General features: G+C 32.0%; 1 protein-coding gene across 1 annotated transcript; it reads left to right on the top strand.

The window, feature by feature from the left end:
* Positions 1-3,696: 3,696 nt before the first annotated feature.
* On the top strand, positions 3,697-8,586 carry LOC135193630 (uncharacterized). The gene is made up of 3 exons (XM_064216978.1): positions 3,697-3,805; positions 6,595-6,709; positions 7,232-8,586. The coding sequence occupies exons 2-3, from the start codon at positions 6,614-6,616 to the stop codon at positions 8,408-8,410; spliced, it is 1,275 nt and encodes a 424-aa protein (XP_064073048.1). The 5' UTR covers positions 3,697-3,805; positions 6,595-6,613; the 3' UTR covers positions 8,411-8,586.
* The last annotated feature ends 5,109 nt before the right edge of the window (positions 8,587-13,695 follow it).

Below are 13,695 nucleotides of genomic sequence, written 5' to 3'. Positions count from 1 at the left end.
TTTGTTATTTTATTTTATAATTTCCTTGTATTTATATTGCCTAACATAAAAAGAGACCTGTCCAACCTGATATTCACTTTTGACGGTTATATTAGAACGCCACTTTTTATAAATACGCTTATACCTGACTTTAAAATGCGTCTAAATGCATAATCTTATTTGATTATATTATTTACGACTACATACAATCTTACATACATTTTACTATAGTAAATGTATCCATTTTTTAAATAATAATTATAGTTCATGTCGCATTACAAATATAATTAAATATAATTACATTCTATGGTTCTTAGTGGCTGATCGAATGTTTTCGATTCAAATTGGTGATTTTATACATTATCATAGTAGAATCTTTTACAGTATTCAAATTTAAAAAATATATATAAATCAAACAATCCTAAATACCTATATATTTTGATGAAGAGTGAAAGATGGGCTTCAACTGTGGATTTTGTCTATTGAAAATTGAATAACTAAATAAATTATTACAGGTTTCCTTAGAAGAAATGTATTCATTAAACTTTATAACTCTTAACTCTATAAAGTTTAAACAAATATCTTAGAATATATCGCAAATAGTAATATTAATATAAATAATTATACGTGCGGTTATCATTCGGTTAGGTAGTCGTCGCGTCGCAATGCAATGCCTATTCCAATGGAATTAGTAAAATAGATAAACAAACCTTAGATTTACGTATATCATGAGATTTGCTTATAACTCAGCTATATTGTGCACTACTAAGAGATTATGATTAATATATCTTTATTTATAAAACAACACTATTACACCTAAATACTTATTTGATCTTTAATTTTACTTCCAAAATTCCGATAACAGTTTCGTCGACATTCAAAAAGTCATTTTTTCGCAAATCTATAGTGAATATCATAGATTAATCTAGCTCACTAAATGAGTTCGAGTCAATTTGCTGTCAAATGTTGTTTATTTGGCCTTTTTCCTGTTGTGGTTGGAATATAGCTACGTGGGGATTAGTAAGAGATACCTATAGTGTTGGCGGAAAAACTGTTCATTCTATTTTTAAACTACCCCCATCCGTATCACTGTATTAATGGTCTACAGGTTCTATACATACAAACACTCTCTTGGTAAATTATTACTAGAAACATCTTTGATAATATGTTATGAATTAGAATAGAATAGAGCACATGTCGAGACTGTGGACAGAACATTGAAAGATCTTAAAAACTCCGCTGCTGCAATGGGTATATATGTATACTTTTGTAATATTTGTTGTCGTGTTCCGACAAACACTTCCCGTTACTAATACAGGAACGCGTGCAGATTTAAACATACGAACTGTATGTTACGAGAGTTCATCGTCGTGGAAATATGCATAGCAATGCAAAAAAAATTCCAAGACAGCGGCTGAAACTTGGAAAAGGATTTTTTCCCTCTTTAAATTTAAGCAGTAGTTATGATGTCCTTTTCGATGAATCATTAGAGCGAATAGTCCATAATATAGAATGTTAAATATATGCCGTATATATTGTAACCGAAAATTTACCAAATAGATAATAATTGCTAATATTGAAGATGTACTGTACCACGAGAATTTCCAAACGCTCTTAACCCGTCTGGACTTCCGCCTCATGAATTAACGATAGAAATTGGAACGCCTATAATGCTTTCAATTATGAAATGTAGGCCTTCCTAGTATGTGCAATGGTATGATTCCTTATAAAGTAATTGAGGTACAATATCATTGTAGCGACTATAATCACGGGCCCCGCAGCCGGTTAGTAAGCGCATATACCTCGGATACCTATGATCCCTACTGATTTGCCAATACCCTTCAAATATCTTTAATTTCCTGTGAATACTTCGTTCGCTTTACCAATTAATAAGTCCGAAGGTTGAACTATCGACTTAGTAGGGAAAGATTTACGAAAAGAGCGTTTTACTCATGGGCCACTGTATGTTAGCCTATCGCGAGTTGGCACGCCCGAAACAACAATGTATTTTATTATCCCATAATAATATTACATCAAATGTCGTTTACAGAGAAGCTAGTTAAATATTAATCCTTCCCACGGAATTACACCGGATATTTTGATATTTAGTTGTCTAATTAGATTTATTACGTAATTCATACACGAATTCAAATAATTATTCATACAGGTTCAAATGTACTCGTAATTGTCTATTCGAATAATAGTTTCATTTAAAACAAATTAAATTTGGTAAACAGATTTTTATAGCTCTATAAAACATAGAGATATCATATCTATATTGATCTCACTAAATTCAAATGCAAGTGATCTGAGCATTAATTTCGCGACAGGCGACACGGCTACGAGTTCACATTGTTACATTAACATATGTATTGTAGGTTACCGTTACATCGATGTGTCCATTGCACTTTTTAATTATAAAATCACCTATATTTCTATACACTAGAAAAGCCGCGGGCTTCGCTAGCGTGGAATTCGGTTTGTGACAGCAGTCTTTCAAAATCTGCTGATACATAATGCCTATTTGTACTATAAATACAAATAAATTGCACTCTTGCGAAGCCGGGGCGGGTCGCTAGTTATATATATAAATATTTAAATTATTATTTATAAAGGTAGTAGAAATAAAAATAAATATTTTGTCTTGAAGAGGTAGTTATTTTGAAAATAAATAAATATTTCAATTTTTGTTGTAAAGTTTTTAAATTATAAGGGCATATTTTTTTACATTGGTTATTATTTTAAATCAATTTTGTGGGAATTTTAAAGAGCGACCTTTAGTACGAATTCGGTCATGTTCGAATACGAATTTCCACCAGCGTCCTTTCTGATCATTTTATTTCGGTTGCTTTGAAATAAATTCCTAGTTTTTATACATTTTCGGAAAGCTAAGTAAACGATTATGTTTTTAAAATAATCTGCAGAACAAGTTTCATAATGTTTTTTTTTGTTTTTCAGGCATATTTGAGGGAAAAAAATAAAAAATATATTTAAATAATATCGTTTTCTGTCTCGCATTTTTAAATTTGGACCGATAATTATTGTTTAAATATTGAAAAATATACAGTGTTTCATAGTTTTTATAAATCAGAAGAAATAAATAGATTTTAATTGATACTTTTTTTTAAAATAAATTTTTGAAGTTGCAATTTTGAAAAAATCTAAAAAACGTGATGACTCAAAAATGGTTCACTTTTGCATCATGCATATGGGGGTTAAAATTATCGCAAATAATCACCCCTATCACCTCCTAACGGGAATACGTCGAATTACCAATTACCAATAACCCTGTATAATAAATACTATGTTAAACGCTAAGGTATTTTTCATAAATACTAAGATAATACTATTACATTTTTTACTTTACGTATGTATTATTTAGTCATGATACGCGTTATAATAAAGTATATTGGAAATAATACCGATAATACCAATATCTTGAAGCTTATATAGTCACTTTTATCATAATATTACAAATTAATTGTCTGTACCATTGAATGTGTTTTTAGCCACAGAAGGTAAAGTACCTACCGAAATTTCATACAATTGTATTCAATACCGAAGGCTATTTCTATGCAATATCCAGAGCCTAAAATAGTTCTATATGTTACAGATCATTGAGTTCAAAAGAAAAATATAGGTTTTCGGCTAAACAAATACTTCTAATATTAACAACAGTAATGGGAACGCGTACCGATTGTATCCATAACAAAATGTCCACGGCGCGTGACTGACCGCTGACCCGTCGCCCACATTGAACCGCAGACCCTAGTCACTGTGCTGGAGATCCTCGTTGGTGCCACCTGTGACACTGGACTATGTAGAGGTCAGATACTTTTTTTTTTTAATTTTATTACCTTATTGTGATATTGTTTTTAACGTTGGATAGCAATTATCCCAAACAAATTAATTTGAATAAAATATTTACGTTGCTTTACTTTGAGTCTGAATTCATACGATATAAATTTTATTCAAAAATGAATTTATTTATTTTGTAATTTGTGGTTAACTTATTTTAAGGGAAGTGGTAAATTTTTACTGAAAAATATATAATGTTACATCTCCTGGTAATAAAAAAATGGTTATATTAACTGAAATCTAGATGTAAAGGAGTCAAGCAAAGTTTCAACTATTAGAAATAGAAGATTAATTCACCATTTTGCTCTATGGTTAGTGAAAAATTTCGGCGAATCATGCTTCTTGCAGAAATTTCTTCAATTCGATATTACCTTTTTAATATTTCAATTATTCTATGTATAATTATATATAGTATCTATATATATTTATATTTCTATGTATAATTATGTATTATTATTATATATAGTATGGCTTTTCGACTTTCGGCATAATTCTAAATAAATACGTGCGTATCATAAAAAAAACTTTTAAATTGCTTTTATTAATTTGTCTATTTAACCATGTTTAGTTTAAAATATTTATATCACTCTTTAATATAAATAAAGTAACCAATTAGTGGCATTATTTAAATGCGTCATTGCATAAATATAACTTATTTGGGGTCCGGACTTTGTGCAAGCACATCTGGACTAGCACTAGCACTTAACACATATTCTAACGCCAAAAAGCAATATTACCAATGCTATTTGTACCGGTTTAAAGGGTGTGTCACCTGGTACATACTGTAGATAGTACAGGTACAAAGGATGAAAGGACTTAAAATCTTAGTTCCCAAGAAAACTCCTTTCTATAGTTTAAATTACTTTAAATATTTATTAAAAAGTTACACTTAACCATTATTTATATTTATCTTTCTGATCAGCTATAAAATACACGTCATTTTTATTTTTATCTATTCTAATATTTTTCTTAAAAGCCCGCCAAAACGAATAATACTTTTTCCACAGATAATTAGATCATAAGTCAATTAACAAAATTGACGTTTGGTTCCAGTAGACATAAATTATTAGTGGTTCGATATATAAAGTAATTAATATTGTACAATTTAATACTACAATTTATTATCATTTACTTAAATATAGGATAGTCAATATTTCTTTCAGTGCGAATGTCTATGGGCGACTGTGACCCCTCCCATCGAGCAGCACTTTTGTCAGTGCCAATCTACTTTAAAAATAGAAAAAATTAACAACTCGATTTTGTTTTCGAATGTCGATAGTGATTTTCATGAATGAACTTAAATGTAGGTCAACGTCTATTCCTGTCATTGATTTACACATGAAATGCTATAATGATACGCGTCATTCGACATTTCATCGATGGTTCAATACAACATATTTGGAGCAGAACGGATACAGAAAGCTGTAGTATGTAATACCGTGGGAATGAAAACTTTTTCAAGCATATTATTTTCTTTTTTTACAGTAATTAAATATGTAACATTTTTTTTCAATTTACTAAACACTATTTTCATTTTGAGTTTTGCATTGCATATATAAATATATATATTTATGCAAATATAGTTTTGTAGGTCTCGGCCTGGGTTGAATTAATTCTTCTCCCTTAGGCCAAGCGAGTCTTTTTATATATTTAAACTTATTCTTTTTATATATTTTTTCATACTTATACAAATATTTCGTTTGAATACCATTCCTACAAAATAGGAAAGAAATAAATCAGGCTGCGATATAAATTTTAAAGTGGACGTCGATATAAGATGAGTTAATAAATGATAGAGAAGTGTTACATCGCTTTGATAATTCATATGTCTAGATAGTTTGTTAAAGCTGAGAACGTGTCGAAATAAATAGCGGCCAACGGTTGGCTGATAAGTACACGCACACTAGTAGCACACTACTATGCGTTTGGCGAATGTCAAGCATAGCTGTTACGCACACCAAGATAATAAACTTGGCTCGTTTATTATAGTTTTTTGCAGTGTGACGCACCAAAATTTTTTTTATTGAATCGAAGTCGTGAGTAACCAGCCTTGTGTAACAATTTTGACCCTGATTAAAAAAAGTAATAAAAATAGCGCTTTATTTTTGAAGTAGTGATTTGCCTGCATGATGTTAGATGTGAATGATGAGAATTAGGTAAAAGCGCTTTGTTGCGAGGTCGTAACATCAGTGATTTAATATAATTTAGGCAGATAATATTCACGGTTAGGTGGACATTTGGAGACTTCCGTCGATTTCATCGCGTTTCCGTCAGCCATCGCGTCTGACAATCACCACAATATCGTATACAAATTGTACGGTATTTTGAAATTGTAAAGAATTAAATTTAGATTAAATACATTGATTATTATATTCTCGTTTTATTATAGTTTAAAAGACGAGTATGTGTGAACATATTTGATAATTGATATCTACTGTCTTTAATAGTTAGGAAATGAAATTGTTTTTTATTTATTATAGTATAGGAACTGTCCCACTCCTGGGCTAAGGTTTTGAGGAGATAGATTGGACCTTATTCTATAGTGGTCCAGTGCGAGTTGGTGGATCAACATGTGATTGATCGTCGACCGACAAATGCATGTATCATAACATTTGTTTCACCATAGAGGCCAATATTAATAATAAAAATAAATTAAGCACATGAAAATTGTCTAATAGGTGCTTTGTCGGTTGGTCGCTAGCTATTGGACTCTCACGGCTAAATTATGATCTGTAATATATTGTTTTATTGTTGCAGTTGTTTTTGTATTATCAAAATGAAGATAACTACGATACTGATTTTTTGGAGTGCGTTGCTGGTGCAAGCGATAGTCCCGTTTGATATTCAGCAAACTTTCAACGAACAGCCGCAGGTATAACCTAAGAAAATAATGGTTTTGACAAACTTTTAAATAATCCTTCCTGGGGCAAGACAAGATATTTTTAACTTTACCAATTCATAAATTGAAATCGTTTGGTAAACAAAACATTAATGTATAAGGCCTTATATTTATCACAAGAGTATAGACATGATAAAAAAACGTTGAGCCAATACTTGTTGACTTTCAGGCAGCATATATAGCAGATATAAAATAAATTTAATTATATTTAATTGACATAACTTTGTATACATTTTGGAAAAGAGTCTTGCCTTGTTCCGAATCGGTGGTAGTTTTACATTTAAAACAATTCTAGTAATATGAAGATTCAAAAGCCTACTCGAATAAAGTTAATTTTGATTTGACTTGAAACAATTAAATAAATATATATGTGTTACTATGCCAACTCATTATATTATCATATAGTAATATTTTAAATTTTACTATCCGCTTTAAAAAAGGAAACATATTCAAATTAATTCGCAAGATTTTATTAATAGTAATATTTCTTTTAAGGAAAACGTTGAAGATATCCCTCGTGGCCGTCGCGATGTTATCGAGGAAGAGAAGTTCCATAACTTCCGAACCGATATGAGAAAATACAATCAACACATCCCTTGGCTCCCAGGACCGTTAGCGCCAGAAGATCCTACGACTAAAATATCCATCACAAACGAACCTCATGATGTCGCACCGCTGTACCAAACTACAGAAAGCATAACCGATAAGCCCACCGGTCGAGGAGCAAGAGCCTCAAACGAAAACTGGATTAAGTTGCCTTTCCCCACTCAAGACAATGTCCATAGAGACGACATCCTAACCCCACCGCAGCCCTCCGGCGAGCTCATTCATTCTCGAATGCCAAGAGTCAATTTCGTGACCCAGAACAAAGGCCTTGAAGCTTCCGAGTCAAGAAATGATAAAGAATCGATACAAAGACCGACAAGGACCGATGATTTAAGAACCGAATTCGTAAGGCCAGAAGAAGACAGAAAACAGTACAAGCCCGTTTATCCGAGACAGGCCGTTTATTATCCGGAAGACAACAGGCGGCCCTACTACGATGATCGATATTACGCTGCTGACGATTTATACAGGCGTGATCCATACTATGATTTATACGATCAGAAGAGGTACTACCCCGGCTACGGGCCGCGAGTGGACAGATATGATGAAGCGTATGATAATTATGTTCCTCGGAAGCCTAAAAGGATTATTTATTACGCTCATCTACCCGATGTTGTCCGAACGCCGCCGAGTGTCGATCTGAGGTACAGGTATTCGGTCGATCCTTATAGACGTTTCGACGACGACTATAATGCGAGAACCGGTAGGTATGATTACAGATTCAGAAATAGGTACCCTTATGTTCCCATGCGTAAAGACGAAAGAAGGTTTGGTTATAGAGATTTAGCTGGCTCTAGTACCGTTAATAAGGACAAGAAAGTTGACGAGAAGGTTACACCGACGCCAGTTTTACCTCAAAAAGAAGATAAAAAACCCAGCATAAGTACCAATAGAAATGCTAACAGGAACACGATAAACAGTCACCAATACCACGACGCTGGAGACAATTCGTACAACCTTTCTCACAAAGCTTTCAAAGATCAGAATCATTCGGACGACAGTTACCTCAGATTTGACGATTCATTATTTCACAGCTCCATTGAAGACCCCTATAATAGGAAGTACTAAGTAATTATTTGTAATCAATATGTAATTCGCTTGGTTTTTCAAGATGACATTTGAAAAAAGCGAACTACATAAATAATTATTTTGGTATAATTATGAATCAATATTTCTTATAGTGACGGTTCGACGGAGTTTTCGTTCTGTTCTTGTAAATTGGCGCTAATAAATGTAATAACGAATGGTTTTGTTTAATTATTCCAAGGGAGAAGAGTTCGCGACAAATTGTACAAGTAATAAATCGAGCATTTAAATTAAAACACGGCGAGGGTGAAGATGAATTTCATTAAGAATTAATTAATGTCATTCTTAAAGCGTTTTGTTTTTCCACACGAATAAAAAACATCTGTCGGGATGTTCGGCCGGCGACGCGTTTTCTTGAGGTAATTAAGCAATAAATTTTGTGGCTGGCAACATCTCGAGGTGGGGGCCAATTACGTTGCGCATTTAAGAAAATGAATGTTACCACTTGAGGGCGCGGCGTTATTACGTGACTTATGTGAAGCCCTATATGTAACTATACTATAAAAATATTCTTATTACAAACTTTTAATACGATAATATGCGAATTCAAATTGGAATCATTTGTTTCACTACAGTAAAATAAATAAACTACATTTATACTATAAACTAAATAAAAAGTTAGAGGCAAGTTACAGAAAAAATATCTATAGAGAAATTTATATAATTTCCATCGAATAGTTTTAATAATTCACAAAAATAAAAATTACAATAACAGTGTAAACGAAATATTAACTTTTTTATTGTGCAAAGAAAATAATTAAAGCATAACTTTCCTTTTCAAGAAACTTAAGCAAATTCCATAATCGGGCTCCGGGAGTAAAACCAACATAACTAATTACAATTGAGGGCTTAGAAAAAAATCCTACGACATGACAGCTTGTAATCAAGGGAATGGATAAGTTCGCCGGATTTTTAAGCGGGGCAGAAGCGTTCGCGGATTAATGTCCGGGATAAATTACATGTAATTAAATGTGCTTGAGGGTTCAGATGGCAGGAACACTTACAAATCGTTTAGTGTTTTTGACGATGTTTTGATCGTGATTTAGTGTAAAAATAACCGTTTAGTATCATTTGTTTTATTTGCTAAATAAAATCAATTAAATAAAAAACTAAACTAAAGTAAACTAACTAAATTAAATAAGATTTATTGAATAATTAAACGTATACGTAGTAAAGTAACATGGTCCAAAAATAACTATGAATATAAATATTGTCGTATTTAATAATATAAATTTATTTGTTAATGATAATATCAAATATATAGGTACTTACTTATAGTGATTTTATTTATTGAACGAATACAGATCCTATAATTTAATTTTAACAATAGCAACACAATGAGATAAATAAATATCATCGTTAATAAATAACAAGCCTGGATACAATGCTCGTATAAACAGACTACCGGCCCTAAGGAACCATTGACGCAATCGAACCTTGATGAGTTGAATTATTTATGGAGTCGCATCGTTACGGTGTCCATATTCATATCAGGTCTAGATTTATTTTTATTTTACTTAGTCTCTAATGTGTTGTCATAATAGTTATCATTGAAAATAACAAGCAACATAATATTTACATAATATTGCAATTTTCATGAAAATAAATGATCATGTTTGCTGAAATAATATATATTTTTATTAATAACAGTATTTAAAACGGGATATTTACCATGTTTTTTATTTTTATAAACATGGTAAATATCTCGTTTTAAATACTGTTAGTAATAAAAATAACCATGTTAATTTAAAATCTAATATATATTTTGTTGGAATTAGCATATTATAAGCATATTTGTGTTAATTTAAAATATTTTGCAGGATTATTAAAAAAAAGCTTAATATCGACTTCGTTAGAAATGATCATCGTATAAAATACTATCAAACTTCGTAAGACTCAGCAGTTGCCCTGCATTCAATAAAACAATATATAATAAGTTAATGTTTAAAGATATCCGTGATTTGTTTTTATTACAGGCAACCTACAAGGAAGGGTTGTGACAGATGCTAGCGGTTATACAAGGATGCTGGGCAAACGGCAGTTCTGTCTTGAGGCTAAATTCATTACCGTGGCCAAAATGGTCGGAACGAGGCATTACGATCCACAAATCTAATCTTAGGACGGGTTCAGCTAATTGGGACCTTGTTTGAAGAGCTTGTTATGAAGATTATTTGGAAAAAATAATGTTCGCTTTAATATCTACTGTTTACTTTTATTATATTTTTCTAAATCTTACAATTTGAGCTTGTGTGTTTGGATGTTTATTATTTAATCACACTAAAACTGAACGGATTTGAATGAACCTGAGTTTTATAATGCCGGTTAAGGAGACGAGTTTTTTTTTAAATCTATTTTTATCGTTTCAATAGTTCCTTGATAATACCTTAACTTAAAGTTTAAAAACAAATGATAACTTTTATTAAAAAGCGTTATTATAAGTGAAACTAAATGCTAACATTAAATATGCAATTAAGCCGCCATAAGACAACCAATAAGTTATTACAGTAATGCGAGCGCCGAGCTGCAGTGCGACACCGAGTCCTTCGAACTATTAACATGTCAATAACAATTTGCCGAATTGCTTTTATGTTGTTAGAGATATGAGCCGCCGGCAAGGGGTGATGTTAGGGTTGTCACAACTTAAAACGAGCGACTGTTAAAAGTGATAAAAAATTAATATCATCATATGAATGTTTCTACTTGAGGGCGCGGCGTCGCACTGCCTCTAGATCAATAATCCTGGATTGATATTATAGTTTGGTTTAAAAGAGGGGCTTGGGATTTTCTCTTAAGTAATTTCTCGGTAGCAGCCGAGATTTAGGGAATTTTATCCGTGTCTTGGAAAGCACGCGAACTTACTGGTCCTGATTTCTCACAGGTCGAGGCAGATACCTCGAGAGGAAGTAGAAAATCTAATGTTTTTGATATGTGCACTACAACACACTTTGAGGTTGACCGCTCATGCCGTGGTCGAAAGTCATCAAGGAGAATTATGTAATATTCGTATAGTGATTTAGCGGTTGTAGTTACACCAAAGAAAAATTCAGATTCGAATATTAAATGTCATTAAATAGGTTACATATTAGTTGTTCTGAAAGTTGTCTTGTTTTTAATAATAGTATTTATCTACATTTAATTTAGAACCAGGTTAACTAAACCTGATCTTTAATTTACTAATGACTGCTAATAATAACTTTAGTTTCTACTAAAGTAAAAGGCCCTTTACTAATTTATATTATTTACATAGATTATGTAATTACGATGAAATGAAATACTTATACAATTCTATGAGTGAACTAGCTGTATAATTGGTTTGGCACAGCCCTAGCGTACGAGTATATTGTAGAGACGAACTTCAAGTTTAAACAGTCCCGGAGTCAAGGGTCGCCCGTCCCGGGATTCGTCGGGAAATTGATAATTTTCACTTGGGCCGCAACATCGCAGTCATAACATTAGTTATTCATTACTAGATATGAAATAGGTCCGGTATCAATTAATATTTATGTCCATTGTTCCTTGTCGTCTATTTTAAATTAATTACGAAAATAGACCTTTCCGGTTATGCTAAATAATAATCATCTTACGAAATTGATATTAGTATTATGTGATAATGAATAACTAATTAGTAAAAGTCTAACTTGGTGTCGGTATAACTATGGTTACAGATCAAATTATCGATTAGAAGTTTAAAAGATATACAAAATTTTTCACCACGTAATTCTTTGCTGTAGAATATGGAATTAATTGTAGATGATAATTTAAACACTGTCGTGCTAGACACGTTTTGAAAACTCAAATTTGATCGCGCGTGTGTGTCTGCCTCGTGTCTACTGTCTACTTATCTTTGAGCCCATTTCACGTTGAAAATAATATTGAGAAGTCTTATCCGTTTCTAATCGCGTTTGGTATGTTATGAACTTTTTTTTACAAAATTTCCATTTTTTTTTATGTACAGTTTGGTAAATATAGTTCTACTTTAATCGCATCAAGAAATTATGACGAAAACAAAATAAGTCAGGTTAGAAGGTAATGACGATTCGATGTGTCATGCTTAAGCCGCCACATAAATCAATTACAGCCGCGACAATGTATCGGATGCCTTTCTTAGAATATTCATCGCTGGTCGTATCTCATTCCTCTGCTAACTCGCTCATTTTACTTTATGTGACATTTTATTAGATATTTTATAAGGCATCTCGTTGAACAAAGGTGTTATTTTGTTTCCGAGAAGAATTTTGTCATCAGTATTCGGTTTTAAAAGAAATATGCGCGTATACATTGTAAGTTATTTGAATATGGGGACGCCATAAAATACTCCGGGAATTGATTATGAAATGCTGAGGAATCTTGACCAAACAAAGATTAGTCGTCGTAAAATGTTATATCGGAACTTTGCGTGTCTCGTTTGTGACATTTTATTGCATATCGCGGAACTCAACAACTTTTTTTCGTCTAATTTTATAACATATTATATAATGAAAAAAGAGATTTTACGCGATAAAATTGACTGTATTGTTACGTATGTGGGACGATAGTAAAAAGACGAGGTTGTAAATTTGCTTATAATAAAAATAGGACGGCAATAATTTAAAAAAAAAAGCTTTATATAATATTTTTGGACTGGCAACATAGAAAAATTTTTTAGATTATCATTTTTTTTCGTTTTCCATAAAAGTGTAAGCAATACACAGATAAATAAAACAAAAATCTTTGTCTTTAAATATCAGTATCAAAGGCGAGATAGGCATAAAACAGAATCTCCTTTCCGCAGCGCATCCGAGATGTCGCCGCGATACGCTGATATACGCCGCCGGCAGCGACAAAGAGCGCGGCCATTAACTGATATGACAACACTATAAAGTAACCACTCCGGTGCTGGTGACGTGTGACAGAACTGCAATATACTCTACTTAAGAAAATAGTTATCATAATCATAATACAATCGAAACTTACTATAAATGCGAAAGTAACTCTGTCTGTTACCTCATCACGATTAAAGTACCGAAGCAATTGTAATGTATTGAAGAGGTAGTCGGAGACTTGAATAAGGACAGAAGCATAAAAAATAGGGGATTTTTGACTGTCCTTTTAAAAAAAATCATTGATATAATCAAGATTTCCACAAAAACGGCTAATTCAATTTTTTTTTAAATCACATCGTAAGATTCTATGAGACGTATTGTAGTCGTGCTTGTCGTAGTTTTGATTTTAATTAATTTTTAAATTTTGTTATACTAGTTACATTTTTATAGCACAAAAATGATTAA

This window comes from Vanessa tameamea, chromosome 14 (assembly GCF_037043105.1).
Source record: "Vanessa tameamea isolate UH-Manoa-2023 chromosome 14, ilVanTame1 primary haplotype, whole genome shotgun sequence".
Taxonomy (NCBI): domain Eukaryota; kingdom Metazoa; phylum Arthropoda; class Insecta; order Lepidoptera; family Nymphalidae; genus Vanessa; species Vanessa tameamea.
Note: the sequence above shows the minus strand (reverse complement) of the source record. Positions and strands in the feature narration are given on the sequence as shown.